The sequence below is a fragment of the Neopelma chrysocephalum genome, unplaced genomic scaffold, assembly GCF_003984885.1.
Source record: "Neopelma chrysocephalum unplaced genomic scaffold, ASM398488v2 Primary Assembly neopelma1_65, whole genome shotgun sequence".
Taxonomy (NCBI): domain Eukaryota; kingdom Metazoa; phylum Chordata; class Aves; order Passeriformes; family Pipridae; genus Neopelma; species Neopelma chrysocephalum.
This window is the reverse complement of record NW_020897722.1, coordinates 5,117,102-5,132,889: the sequence shown is the minus strand read 5'-3', so window position 1 is coordinate 5,132,889 and position 15,788 is coordinate 5,117,102. Positions and strand designations below refer to the sequence as shown.

The 15,788-nt window shown below is 41.7% G+C and overlaps 1 protein-coding gene across 1 annotated transcript in view; it reads right to left on the bottom strand.

Moving 5' to 3' along the window:
• MAD1L1 (mitotic arrest deficient 1 like 1) overlaps positions 1-15,788 on the bottom strand; it is a 352,256-nt gene that overhangs the window by 206,889 nt on the left and 129,579 nt on the right. The window contains exon 12 of the mRNA XM_027683662.1: positions 268-408. Coding sequence (XP_027539463.1) covers positions 268-408 — 141 coding nt within the window. The remainder of the gene's footprint in view (positions 1-267; positions 409-15,788) is intronic.

Sequence of the window (15,788 nt, the reverse complement as noted above, 5' to 3'; positions counted from 1 at the left end):
CCACAGAGATGACACTACACTTGCTACTCCTTTAGTTTCCCTTAAACACATCCCTTTAACCCACAGGAACTAGATGTCACCCCAGCCATGCATGGGTGCATCACACCCGAAGATTATCCTTGGCTTCCGCCAGCACCAGGCCCAGAATAACTCGCGAGTCTTATTGATGCTGGAATGTTAAAGTCTGAATATTGCAAATCTGGCTTCTGCCAGGGGAGATCACATCACAAAGGCAGTTGGGGTTAGAACCTGATGCTCCTTTATTACCTCCAGCTCGGTGTTGTGAGCGTGCAGCTTCTGCACCATGTCCTCGGCCTCGCGCATGCGCCGGCCCAGCTGGGGCGAGTGCTCCGCGGGGGTCAGCTCGCTGTCGTACGACTCCAGGATCGCCCGCATCCCATCCCGCTCCTGCCAGGAAGAACAGACACCTTTAGAGACACAGCCCCCGACCATACCCCCGCGAGAGGCTTCCCAGAACAACATTCCAGGGTTTTGCCCGTTGTTCTCTTAGGCAGCAAGGAAACGCTGATGGACGCGCACTCGTCATCTTCAGATCAGCATCGAGCCACAGGTGAGCAAACAGCTGTAATAAAGGAAATGTTGCTGCTGTGAAAACTGAAAAATTAGACTGCCTTGTGCCTGTAAAACTCCACATCCCTTGCAGGAAAGCAACATGCAGACGCTCTAACAAGCAGATGGTGACTGAAAACAGAGCCTGCCTTCTTTTTGGAGACACTATTCTAACTCAACATGGCTGAATGGGTTTCCTCAGCAAATATTTAGTGTCGTACTTGACATTATTCCTGCCAGGGTTTCAGCAAAGAAGGAACAGAATTGTCACAACAGAAATGAAACAGATTTGACAATGAACAAAGTGGCTGAGAGCAAATATCCTCAAAATGGTATGTGACTTTATCACTTGTTTAACACTGCGACACTCAGTGTTTGTAACAAATATTTTTTCAGAGGTTAATATCTAGCAGACAACAGTGTGTTTGGCTCACTTCACAATCTGCTGGCAATTATAACCAAGCACTTGCAGAAAAACACAAAAACAAGGATCTCTCTTGGCTCCCTGAGAGCAGTTTACATTCCCATCTATAAGGCTTGGGCTCAAAGCTAAAGGTAAAACTTTCTGTAGGGGTTCCTGGTTGAAGTATTTCCTAGTGCACTCCCAACTTCAGACAACACCTAATACCTATCTCCAAGGCAAGAATGGGGACAAAAGGAAAATTTCAGGAGGTCAGGTGTGTTTAAGGAGATTACTGGTTCTGGTGCAACATGCACAGGGGGATTAGCCAGCTGAGGAAGCGTTTCATCTTCTGACTGCACGGAAGAACCTTGATGCTTGTGAGGCTACAGAACAGGGTCAAAGCAGCTCAGGCCTCTGGCATAAACCCAAGGCAGCGCTGCTTCTCTTTTGCTTGGTGACTAACTGCTCAGCTAAGCAAGCCTGGATACAAAGGTTATCTCCTCCTTCCAAACCTAAAGGTCAAAGACTGAACGTGGATAGCAAGAGCACATGTGGGGAAGAGAAGGAACAATCACATTCAAGGTGTGACAACAAGACCAAGGGCACTGCCAGAGGTACCATGTGTTCAGAGCACGTCACAGACTGAAAGGTTAGACCAGATGGTTGGGTTGGTCAGCAGGTAAAAGGACCCCAAGACCAAAGAACAACCTGAGGCTACAGGAACCAAGTTAATAAAATTATAAAGAAAAATAGATTTCAACGTAAATAGTACCAGCAGCTATTACTAGCTCCTAACCCAAATCTGACTGAAGAGAATTTTTTTTCAAGGAAAGAACAGTTTTGCCGTAGTTTAGAAAGAATTATACATCTGACAGATGTGAGAAAGGAAATACTTCAGTATTACTGCAGAAGAAAACCCAGAAGTAGCCACACCAGCCTTGTAAAGAACTTCTTTAGCAGAAAGGCAGGACAGGATCTCTCCTTCCTCCTCCTCCCCCTCCAATACACACAGACATCACCCAGTCTGCCCAGTGCACTCCTCATAAAGCAAACTGCTTTTGCTCAAGAGATGCCTTCCATTCCCCATTTATTGCCAAATCATTGTGTAGAGCACAGAAGAGAACATAATGACAGCATTTAGTGAACGTATTGGTTTGAGCTTTGCATGTTGTTGCAATTAGATTTGCAATTACAGCATCCTCCCTCCTTCTCCACACTCCGCACTGCTCCGCTATCCTAATTTTCTCCTAAGCATCTTTCATCTATGTGATAATTTACCACTGCAATGTTCTCTCCATTACAGCAGGGCAGTCCCAAAATCCTCAGCATTTTTTCAAAACAAACAGGACCCCTGGCAACTCCCATCACACTTGGCTTCCAATTAACTGCTGAATATTAGGTCATTCGAGTCATCCCCAGCAAGATCCTCACAGTTCCCCGAGCTCTTCAGCTGCAAGGAGGACAAACTCCTGCTTTCATGTGAGCATGGAAAAACTGCATGGGAGCAGGACACCCCTACAGGCTGTCTCTCCCCAGAAGTCAACTACATCCCTTGCCCTTCAAAGACTTTCTCTTAAATGAAGAGTAAACTTCTCAAGAAAAAAACACACATGGTAAACACAGCACAAGCTGTATTGCAAAAAAAGGTGCTGAAAAGCTGAACTAAAGGGCACAATTAAACACTTGATCCTGGCGTTCACTTCTCCTCTTCAATTATTTCTAAATATTAATACTGAAATGAAATCAGTCCTCAGCTTTCAACAAGTGGTCCCCAGCTCCATTTTTTAAATTTCTCCCCATCAAGAGCACTTACTGAAAGCTGTTCCCTCCCTCCTAAAGATCTTGTTAGTTTGGCAGGAAACAGAAGTTCCTGTTGATAAGTCCTCTGTCTAAGAAGATTCTCTAAGATGTAATCCTAATTTAGTAATTGCTGCAATATTTCCTCATTGTACACAACAGGATATTCCCCAAGGCTCATCAAAATCCTCCCCAGGGACTTTCAGAAGTCCTTTTTAACCTTATTCCAACACCTCTGCTTTCCTGCTTCCTATCAGGAGAGTATTCACCAGAATTACTAAAAAGCACTTCCTCTGGGAATTCCCAAAATTTAATCAGGATGGGGCACCCATGCTAACTCACCACGGACCTACACTGGCACAATTCCAGGTGTTTTTTACTCTAAGCAGTTTTAAATGAACACCTGAACAGAAATGCAGCTTACTTTAAACATGCCCTAAAAGCAGAATGATGTTTTGATGTTCATTATAAACCTAGGAAATTAATGCCCTACACAAACTGGTGCTGCAGCTTGCAGCTGTGTTTGAGGAGATGTAAGTCTGAAAAAGAGGAAGGATAGTGATTTTTTCAAAGGTTGAACAGTTTCCCTTCCTTCTGCCAGCACCAGCCCATTCATCAAACAAATATGCCTCCTACTACCACATAAGTAACTAAAAAGAAAACACATTTTATAATTTTAACCAGAAACTAGAGCTAATCCCATGAAAAAAAGAACAGGAAAATGCCTCTGCAAAATGACACCCCTAAGACAAAGCTTCTTCCCAGTCCTCCCACCAGCTCCTCTATTCCCTCTGTGTAAAGCCAAAGTTCCATCTGGTTGGCAAGTAGGTTGAAACTCATAAAGTCCCTTTCCATGGCATTCACACACTAGAGTGGTTTAGAAACAGCAGGAATACAAGTGGGCTTCTCCAGGACTTTGGGGTTAATTTTAGGGAAAGGCCTGAGAATGGTTCATACAAGCACCACCGTGTCACTGCAGCACTGCACATCTCCAAGGGCAGCCCACAGTTTCAGATACAGTCACACTGAGGAGCAGGAGAGCGACTCCCAGCTGGCTATTGGAAGCAACTGTAGAGTAAAACACAGCCAAAAAATTTAAAAAAAAAAAGCCTCTGACCTTACAACCAACCACATAAGTTCAGGCCTTGCCCCTGCTGCTGCTCGTTAGCCCCTCTTCAAACGTACACACACTCCATTCACCACAGACTTTCTAATTAGTTGAAGAAAAGAAAAATCAATAAGAAAGAAATTAAAGTTACAAATCTAACTGAAAGTCAGTCACATACCCAGGGAAAATTTGTTCCTGGGGTGAAGTTTATCTGGTGTCATAATTTTATTGAAATCCTATATCTTCCTATTGACTTTTATCGTTTCAAGCTGGATGCCAGAGTTATCATTATTAGAGTCTCAGTGTTGCTCGCAGGCCTGAGGTTTGAGGTGGCTTTTTTTTTTTTCCCCTTTTATAAACAAGCTGTAATTGTCTGGTTTATTGATCAATAAATCTTTCAACTGCCTCTCTTCACTCGGCTTCTGTTCTGGTAACACTCCCGCACGATTCTCTGCAAGAAAATATAGGCTTGTTGTTTTTTAAAGAACAGATTGTTTTGTCATTAGCAATGAAAAAGCAGGAATTGTGCCGGTCGGTTCCAATAATGGCTTTTTAATGACAGATTCTCGTCACAGTAAAATCTGCTTTATTTCCACACGAGTGAACTTCAACTATTAATCCACAACCCAACCTCACAGCTCACTTGCTCCCTCGCTCCTGCATGGGTTAGAGCCTGGCAGAGAAGACAGACTCTATAAAGCAGAATCATAATGATATTTCCCACTCAGTGCTTTTTTTTTTTTTGATGGTACAGAAATATTCCCGTTCGGAGTGTTACATCAGCTTTTTGTTTAATTAATGATAATTTTTGGAGAATGTTAATAGACTGCTTCATTATCGGAAATCAGTGGCAAGATCTCCTCCTCCTCCTCTTCCTCTCCAGACTCCTAAATCCAAATTAGTTGTAATAAGGGAAAATTTCAAGACTGAAGAAAGATATGGGGCTTCGACATCAAACAGGTGCTATTTGCAATCAGGTATAATTTAGGTAACTATTTCTCATAAAAACACAAATAAAAGAGAGAGAAGATTGTGTAACAGAGGTCTATACTTCCTTGCTTTAAGGTACACAAACACACACACAGAAGAAGGGAGATGGTATGTGGGGCTTGACCAGATGTTTAACATTAGTAAAATTAGCAGTGTGAGGTGTAAGAACATAAGCCAAAATATAATTAGAAATAACTGAAGAATATTTAAATATATTAGACTGTGTCAGGACCTATTGAAAAAACATATTTTTAGGTTACTTGAAAAAGATTAATCACAGTTAATCTCTGGTCCATGAGCAACTATTTTTGATGAACTCACAAATGGCAGGACAGGACCTGAGAACAGGACAGTGGAACAGACCTAACCTTTTAAAAGAAGGATGGATGAGAAGATACAGATTCTGGCAATTATAAATCACTTCAATATTTTGGTATCTCATAAAATACTTGAAGAAAACATTAACAATCAGATTGCAAGCAGCTAGAGAAGAATTAGGGACAAGAAACAATCAACTGAGCCTTAATATGAATAATATCAAACCAGTCTAATTTCCTTCTTTGACAGGTAAATTGTCTACAGAATAAAGGCAAATAATAAATGCGATAAATCTTAACTTCAGTGATGTGTTTCTCAAAGAGCAGAATTACAATTCAACAACAACTCTGTAATTTAGAGAAATGAATTTGCATCAGGTTGATGAAACTCATGAAAACAAAGAACAGAGTGTTGTGTGGCAGCAGAGACACCAGGTACCATTAACAGGCTGCAGCATCAGTGGGCATCTGCCCCTTCTCAGAGCTGCCAGTTTGCACCTTCCTTATGGGAAACGTGCATCCCTCTTTCAGCTCACTGGGACACAGGGAGATGCCCTGTACAGCACAGAAAAGCATTAGCCAGGGAATGTCAACAGGGCTACTGACAATTAAAAGGTTCTGTTCCAAATTGATGGCTGGAGGAATTGATAAGGATATGATATACTGCTAAGTCTTACTTTGTAACATGTTCATATCCCGTTGCCTTATGGAAGATGGAGGGGGGAAAGTAACAACAAAGCGACAGCAAGACGCAGGAAACAGGGGCCTGAAGGCAGAGCTGTGGCCAAAGGCATGTTCAGTCAGACTCTGGCTCTTACAGGAACATGTGTAAGGGAGCCACATCCCCTCAACTCCCTCCTGGAGCACTAATTAACACAGGAGCTAATCGACTCTTCCAAAACAGACAAAAACCCCAAGAGATCTAGGCCAAGCAAAACCAGCAAAAGTTAAATTACCAGAAACTTCTCAAACCCTCCTTGCCTACAGCATCTACTACCACCAGAAGGCAAATTGTTTGCCTTCCTCTTACCACCCTTATCTTCTGTACAAATCATCTTCAAACCAAAATTTTCTATTCCCAAACCTCCAAATAACTTTGTTCTCAGCTACAGCCATTTCCCAGCATTTCTCTCTGTGGCTGACCTATTTTCACATTACTTTGCAAATCAGAACTGACTGCAGACACATATGTATATACACACCATTGACTTTTTACTCAAGACCTCAATTAAAACACCATTTACAAAAAAAAGCCCATTAACTCCATAAAAATAAAAACATCCACCAGATTTCACTATCCTTACATTGACAAGAACACTAGGGAACATTTTTTTTTAAACATTCATAATTCTCAGATGTGACTGTCTATGTATCAACCCTCATTTTTGCCCCTCAAGCCAATATAATGTTACTGCAGGAACTTAAAGATAGATTTAACCTATAAAGAAGTCTTTCAGATGTGTTGTTTCCTACAACCAGGGCTTGTCCAACAAAAATAAAATATCCCTTCTATATAAGTCCAAGAATCTCCATCCATGCCTAACCTGAGTAGGTGGGAGAGAAGCTGGAATGACTGACATACTCTGTAACCACAAGCACACAGCAAAACAGGAATTAAGCATCCCTGTCTGTCCCATCATCTCTCTACAAGGGTTGGTTTTCATCAGTTTTCTAAGACTCTCATAACAGAGCCATTTTCTTGCTAGGAAAGGCTGTGTATCACTCAGGTTGAACACTATCTTTCCTCCCAAGGCTGGAAGTCCGGAGAAAGCAGAAGCAGCCACCCAGGGAAACCGGTGGGAAGAGGGCACAGCCAGGCAGAGAGCATGAAAAAAAGCAATCAAAGACTGATTTTAGGTGCCAGAATGAGGCATTCAGAGATACTCTTAGCTTCCCAACCATCCATTCTTAAACTGTGCAAGCTGACTGCTCTTCTGGCAAACACTCAGCTGGCAGCTTTAAATGTACTCCCACAAATACCTGTGTATCTTACACGCTCTTGTATTCCATAAGTTTTTCTGCAGATTTATAGTTCTTCCTTTCTAGCTCTTGGTCCCTCTCCTCCAACGCTTCTCTGCAGAGAGCTCAGCCTGCCTTATATCCTGGCAATGGACCAGAGCAAATAAATCCACTGTAACCCTTTTAATCTGTCTCTGATAAATCCCCTGCTTACTATCTCCTGGAAAATTGTGCATGGTCTCTGAAAGCCTCATTTTGCTTATAGCACATACATATGCCAGCTGACAAGCAATCATACAACTGACACTGCAACAAATTAAATATTATCTGACTAAAATACCCCTGGGGTCCTCTTGCTTCACAGTGAGTTTAACATGTTTAGTTATGTTTCTTAACCTCCTGCTGCTGTGAAATAATTTTATGATTTTTCCTTCATTTAACTCCCTTCTACCGGAACACTCACCGCTGCCTATCTCCAGCATGAGCCTGCTTTTCTGTCTCAGTGTATTTCTCATCTCTTCATTCCAAAAAACCCCTTCTTCTTCTTCTTCTTCCTACCATTTCTCTTATTCCCACTGCTCAGGCAGTGGCAATCTTGTGTAGTGTGAAGCTGCCTTATTTACCTGCCTCAGCACAGGGTCACTCACCATCTGAAACCGTGTACACAGTTCACACATGAAAAAAGGCAATTTCTTTAAAAAAAAAACAAACAAACAAAAACCCAACAAACAAACCCCCCCAAACAAAACCAAACAAATAAACCCCCCAAATCAAAACAAAAAAAAATACCCCAATACTTTCTTCAGCTCAGCCACTGGATTGCCATCACTGCCAGAGAGAAGGCTGACAAGGGAATGTATTCATTCTTACCTACTGGTAGTACAAGACTAATACTTTATTCACCTATTGAAAAAAATAGGAAAAAATCCTTATTCGACCTCAAAAAGAAAGTTTTTGAGAAGGTATATCAGATTCTTCTATCCTGCCAGTGTCTACAGCACATAATTCACCCCTACATTCATGCTTACCCTCAGATTTCTCTTCCTCCAGCCTACTGAGTAACCCAGATATTGGCCTCTAAAGCTCTTAACAGGCAGTTTCCTGCAGTTTTAACCACTTAAATATCATTAACTCGGGAGAAAAGTAAACTGACCTGTGCTCTAAGCCTGTGCAATTATCTCTGCAAGAATAAAGGAGGAGGAATGGCCCCATTGCCTGGGTTCTGTTCCTGGGATATTTAGGCTAAGACAGAACTGAAGCAGGAGGGCAAATCTCTCACACCAGATTTCAAGAGGACAAAAAAAATCAGAGACCCGAGTTCATCTAATCAGCTCCAACACAGCACATTCCATTGAACTCAAAATTAATTCCTCTGTCCCCTCAACATGTGTCAACAACTCTAGAGAAATGGCAGCAGAGGCTTTTTCAAGAAGGCAAAGAAAAAGGGATTTTAGATGATGTTTCAGAATATATATCATCTCACTGCTTTATTAGAAGACATTAATAATTTCCCATACTTTACTTAATTCATAAAATATTCTTTCTACTACCTCCAGGGTATAAAAGAAGCAGCAATTTCAGTAAGAGTTTCACAAATTATACATCAAGTTATTTCCTAGGTCGCCCATAGCATACCTGAATTATCTTTAAAGGAATCTCATGGCAGAGGGCACCCCCTGTCCTTGCAGCCCAGTGGTTCCTCCTTAGGAAGAGGGCACTGGGCAGAGGAGACTGAACAGTCTGGCTGAGGATCTGCTGCAACAGGACAGTCTCAGGCAACTGAGTTTAGTAACGTGCACCTTAACGCACGTGAAGCCCAGAGCCAGATACCCACAGCACCCACACTGCAAACCACCACTGCTAAACCTGCAAGCTGTGGGGCTGAACCCATCTGTGCAAAAGCCCTTTCTGACAACTACATGTTGGGGTTTAGCTGTTTTCACTTCTCTACAATAAGTGTCTGAAATTCCCTTCAGTTCCTCTCCCATAACTTTGAGGCAACTCCCCAGCAGCCCACAGGATTCACAGACCCACCTGGATGATGGATATTGAGGGTAAAAAACTGCCCATACATACAATCCCACTTCCAGTGCCAGCCCAGCCCTGGTGCTCACATTGCTGACCAAAAATCATAAAGCATTTTGTTAGGCACCAGAGGCACAGTGTGCACCTTCCATACTACATAAGCCACCTATAAAGTTAAAGAATTCTAAGCATATTCTTCTTGAAATGATAATAACCATAAAGGGTCATTTCTCACCCAAACCATGCTCCCAACAGTAAGACTGGGCCAGATTATTTAATCACCTCCAGTGATTTATTCAGGGCAAAGCAATGATAAGCCATCACTTTGAACTAAAATTCTATGATTTACTTGGATGAGGTCAAAATACTCATTTCATATTACACAACATACATTTCACATTACCCACGTGATGTGGGTTCCATGTTTTAACCTGCACCCTTGGAAAATATGAATGAATAATCATTTTAACACTTTGAGTGTGTAAGATGGAATCTGCACCTAGCAACACTTCCTTGGCTGTTTTTAGGATAGGTTTATTCTCTCACCTTAGAGCACAGCTCAGCCAAAACCCACAAAAGGTGTCTCATTATCTTAAACAAGAGTCACTTCAGGGGTTGCTCTCAGACAGCGAGTAATCACCATGAAGTTTGGCTGCTCTTTAACCTTGTGACCTGCACATATGAAAGAGATTTCTGCATTTACAAAAGAAAATGTGCCACCTTAGTGCTCAGGAATGCAGCTTCTGAATAGAACTTTGCCATGTGCTGGTTCTCAAATCCTGCACAAACCTCAGTGCAGGCTGGCAGAGAAGCCCATAGCCCACCTTTCTGTGCCTGGGATCCCGTTTCCCTTGAGACCCAGACACAATAGTAAAGAACAAAATCAGATGCTTAGGAAACAGCTACAGGAAGGACTGCTTCAGGCAGGTACAAGATCATGGTGCTTTGCTATCATTCCAGTTGCACCTCCACCTTCAGCTTCCCAGCTCAAGAAAAATTATATTTAATAAATACCTTCGAAAAGCAAGCTCTCATTGACAACTCCTCTGGATATTTTTATTGTTCATATAAATATCCAGTCTCTTGCTGAACCCTGAGAAATTCCTGACCTTGTCAGTTTTCTGGTGGAAATTAATCCTAGTATGTTTTTCATTTCTTGAAAACGTATTTTCTTTTATCAGGTCTCAATTTGCCACCTTTCAGCTTCATTGAACACCTCTGTTCTTGCCTCACGCAGACAGGGAAAACAGCTCCCAAATAACTTCTCTAAACCACTCATTCATTAGACTCCGTGCTTTCAACTTGTCACCTCTTCTTCAACTACTTTTTAAGGTAAACAAGTCCAATCTGTAGTTTTCCAGCATAGCTGCTTTTCCAGTCTTTCACACTCTCATCACCCATGTCTGACTTCTGCTCTCATTCTGCAGCATCCACAGCTGAACTGGATGGATGAGGAATAAATGAAGAGAAACAGTGAAGATGCACAGTCACTGGCCCCTTCCCCCCCTCTCTTTAATAGGCACATCCTCACCCACTCCTGGCTGGCTAAAGAGCCCATTATCCCAATGTCTGCTGCCCAAACTTATCCATGTATGAGTTACCCACAGACCCCACTCCGCCAGGATGTCCCCACATGTGAGGTCCACAACTCCAGGGGCTGGCAAGCACCTCCTGCTCAACACCTTTAGAGGGCTCAGTCCATCAGAGAAAAATGACCAGATGCTCTCCCAAGAGCTGCTGAGCCAGGGGATGGCAAGCCCCCAGTGATTAACCTCCTCAACCACACCTAGAGAACACGAGGGAGGAGGATGCAGCCCTATATCTAAGATAGAATCTCCAGCCCTTGTGACAACAACCCATATAAACAGATTTCCTCAAATTTTAAACATTTCAGAAATGAAACTATTACTTTAAAATAGCCTACGAGTTACTAGACATAATATTAATACCAGCTGCCACTCAGTGATCACCTTCCCTTTACAGTGTCACCAGACACTATAAAATTAATTCACGCAGACAAAATGACATTCCTTTCTTTTCTCTCTCTCTCCATTGCCTCTGCAATATTAAATCAACAAAACCTTTCCTCAAAACTGCACTGACATCAAGAATGTTATGCTCAAACCATTAGACAAAATGTGAAGTACTGAAGTCATGCTTCATTAAAAACAGTGGAAAAATCAGAAGAAAAACACTATTTAGGAAATATATTCATTATATACATCTGAAAGAGAGTAATGATTAAACATATGGGACCAAAACATTCATCAATCTTTTAATCAATATTTGACCACAATACTTACATTTTATTTTCAACAAAACCACACAGCAATAAAGAGCAGAACCAGGGTATCAGATAATCTACTTTCTTGCAAACTAAACCCACTGGTTTCTTTTCATACTAATGAACTCTCACGTTTTAGAAAACAAAACGGACCATCAGCTTTTCTACGTCTGGGCACAACCTCCTCAAAGTGAACAGAACACAACATAATCACAGAAATTATTGGCAAACAAAAGACACAGGAACGGAGGGAAGAAGTCTCTCCCTGCCACATAACACCATAGGAAGAGCATTGTCAACAGCAGACAGTTAATGGGGAAGATCAACTCCTACCTCCATTCTGCAACACACCCACTGTGCAGAACTGTCTGGACAACTCGGAGGCACCGAAGCTGAATTTTAGCCTTTCCTATGTTCCACATACCAGAAAGCCAATCCAAAGGATGCCCAACCACCACAGGCAGAATTACAGAATTCCAAGTTTGCAATCAAGTCCTCAAGAAAACAAAAAGGGGAGAACAGACCCGTTTGCACAGCGATATTTAAGCACACAACACTCATCGCCAAATTTGTTCCATCTCTGGAAAATGTGATGTGTCAGGAAATATTTTTATTATTCTAAAGTAAATAAAAAGTTTAAAATGAAGTCACATATCTGTTGCTATATTTGGCTCTTCTGCTTCTCTGCTTCCATTTGTGAAATACCATTATATTATTTAATAAAATGCCTTTCAATAAACCTGGCACTCTCCTGACTTAGTACAATCTTTCTCAAATACAGCTTTATCTCACCAGCCAATCTTACCAGCTGTATGAGCTGATGCCATTTTCAATGTAGTTTATTATCAGCACTAGACAGACTCAGACTTGCACAACAGTGGAGGTTTGAAAGCTGCTCAAGATATTGTCCATCCCAACCTCCCTGGCTCTCCTGCTTTCCCCTTCTCTCCAGGACCGTGTCCCATAGAATTCTTACAAGCAAGTCCATGAATGGACAAAATTCCTCATTTAAAATTATTTAACAGTATCCTTAACATCCACCTTAGGCTGTTCAAAAAAGCCTTCACAATCAACATAAAATCACTTGCATCCATGAGCACAAAAAAAAGATGTTGGTTTGGAGACCAAGGGAAGACAAAAGTTAAAAAGAGCAAATCATTGAGCTGGAATTTGACTACTTCACAATCCCTCTCCTTCAACTCATTCCAAAAAGCTGTTTGTATTTTGTTTGCAAGTATTACTTTTTAGACTTGGCCTTATTATTTCACCTCCAATAACAACATACATAAGCTCTACTACCTTCACAGAAAGCAGGACTACTGTATTGTTTTTGTCAGTGCAGTCTCAGAGATGCTGTCCATGATTATTAATTCACTAGGACCTCCAGCTTATTGAGGGTAAGCACAGAAGCACCTGAAAAGCAGCAAGTCCTAAGTTTCTGCCTGTCTTCCTGTGCACATCAAGGATGTTAAACACACACAAAAACAAAATTAACAATCAAGGTTATGCAAAAGACTCCTTGTGCAAAATACCTGCCTCAAGTCCATGGAAGAAGTGCTGCAAATTTTACAGCAGATGTCAAATCTTTTCAACTTTTTCCCCCGAATCAAATTAGTTACTAATGAAACAGTTTATGATTAATACTCACTTAAGTCAAGAAGTAAATTAGGGGAAAAGCTATTAGTTGAATGTGACCAAATCAGATCGGCTCCAGATATACATAATGAAATGTGTATATGTGAAGAAAATACTATTGCTGTATCTTTAGAAGTCTTCAACTTCCGAACACACTGTTAAAACAGTGTGATCATCTCATAATATCCTCTAGTGGCATTTCTGAAACACGATGATGAAGGTACAAGCAGTTGATGTACTTGTGAAATACAGATGTACCTTCTGATGATCTAAACACATGAAGCCTCACAGGGGCTTGTATCTCACTGACCACCTACACAGAGCTCCATCCAGAGAAATACTGATCCCATCCACCCCAGGCTCACTTGCCAAGCCCAGGCTGGCTCACAGGCTCTGTCATTCGGATTTCCCCCTCAGTCCAAGGGGGCAGAACACAGAGGTCATGGAGGGAGGAAAGGGCAAAGCACAGTCCATCAGTTCTGTCTGCACTTGGAGCTGCTGGGGCAGTGCCTTGGAAGCATGAACAGAACAAAAAATACCTGCTAGAAACGATCTCCTAAGCCTATAAGCACAATACCAGGCAAAAATTTATTACCTTTTCCTCTAGAGCAGTCTTGTACATATTTGAAGATATGTTTCTCTGCAGTATTCACTAGTGTAATTCTTCACTCTTTCCTCTTATTTTTTACCATTTCAGCAGATGGCTAATAAATATCCATTTCTCTCCAACACCTGAGAGGAACCACGGTAATATCTCTCTCAGTTATCCAGACCTGACTGGAAGGAGAGCCAGGAATGAATTAGATGAGGATTAGGAACAAGAAATCACTTTGTAATTGAAAACTGAGGGCCAGCCACCATGAAGCAAAATACAGAAGACTCACAGAGTCACTCTAAAAATCAAAGCAGAGAAGAAATGTCTGTGGTCTTTGACTAATATTCTGTATTTGCACATCCAACAGGTTACCCCATATAGCTAATTTTAAACACCAATCCCTAAAAGCTTTGAATTTAAAAACAAACGTGGTACTAACTGAAAACCCCTCCTCACCAAGCCTGTGGCAAAGCTTGTATAAAGACCTTTTTCTCCAGAGGGCACAGAATGGAAACTGTAATTGTATTTAGGTTTTAGTGTGAGAAAGGAAGGAAAAAATACTGTCAGTTCAGCATCTATGAAGGAAGATGACATGAAAAGAGTAAACAGGTTGAAAAATAGAGAGCTAAGTTTTCATCTCAAAAGAAAAAAAACAACTTTACACATAACTTTAGAAACTTCTTAGGAACACAAGCAAATGAAGGAATTAATCTCCAGCTGAAGTCTGTGTGCTTCTAAAAGAAGGTACCTATTCAATCATCTTTTTCTTAATCAACAGTTTAATACTATAAACAAAAAAACCAGCAGCATGACAAATGAAGTTTTTTAGAGAGAGCTTCTCCCTGCCTCCTCCTGTGGCACCAAAAGGCAAACAGCTGCTCACTCTGCATCACGCACACCATCCTCACACTGGTACACTAATGGGTTTTCTGACAAGGCAAACTCTAATATTAGACACTGCTCTTATTAGCTCAGATCAGAGTGTGCTGTTAAACCCTGCAGGTACCACACTCTGCCGAGGTTGCTCTCTTTATTTCACAAATCATATGTAATTGCCTCTTTACTATCACCCACTGAATTGAGTTGAACGCCATCATTCTTCTCTAAATTCAACGTTCACGCACTTCAAACATATGTATTTCATACTTAAAGAATACTTTTTGCAATAAAAATACTTCAAAAGCTTAGAATTGGGGTTATTAGACAATTTACCCCACCGATACAAACAGCAAAGAGAAAAGCCAAGCCACTCCTCCCTTCCTCCAAACAGCAATTGCTTTTTCACTCGCCACATGAACAAACAGGGGGTCTCTGAAGTGGTTTTAAATCCTTATGTTTCAATGAACAGTGTGTGATGGATATGGCTGTTATTTGTAACACCATAGGAGCGTGTTATAAATAACCTGGTGTTATTTATGAGCAGCGTGTTGTTCTGCACACCAGAGCGGCTCCAGAGCCACCGCATCCCACAGCAAGCCCTGGCTGTGAGGAAAGGTTTTATGGAATGTTTGCACAGACTTATGCACACGTGGGATCTGTCTTAGTGATTCCTGGAGGCTGGCAGGAACCACGGCACCAGGGATGGGCACACGCCTGGCTGGGCATCACACACGTGGGGCCAGGGAGTGCAAACAGCGAGAGCCTCACTGGGGCAGCAGGAGATGGGAAACAAACAGGAGCTGGGCTGACTTCTGCATTCAACATGAAGGGAATTTCTGAGGTCTCTACTGTGTCTGTTAGCACAGCATTTTAAACAGACCCAGAAATGACAGCCTGTCTGTGCTGGGGGTGCTTAACACAAGCATGAAGCGCCTGCTCATTGTGGACCTGGAGCTGCTGAAAGGGGAGGACAGTTACTCATCACTAACCCTTACTTACACACCACTCTCCTACCAAGCTTGCTAACAGTCTGGCATGCTAATGGATAGTCAGAAGATTGCTTCCCCCCCCCTTCTCATCTACAGTCTTACCCACTATGTTAGAAACCATTTAATTACAGCTAAATCATCTCCAACAACGTACACCAAGTCTAGCCCTGAATTTCTTCAAGAGGTGTGATTTTATCCCTAAGTTTCTCCTGCTTTTTCACTTATTTGCTTTTTAAA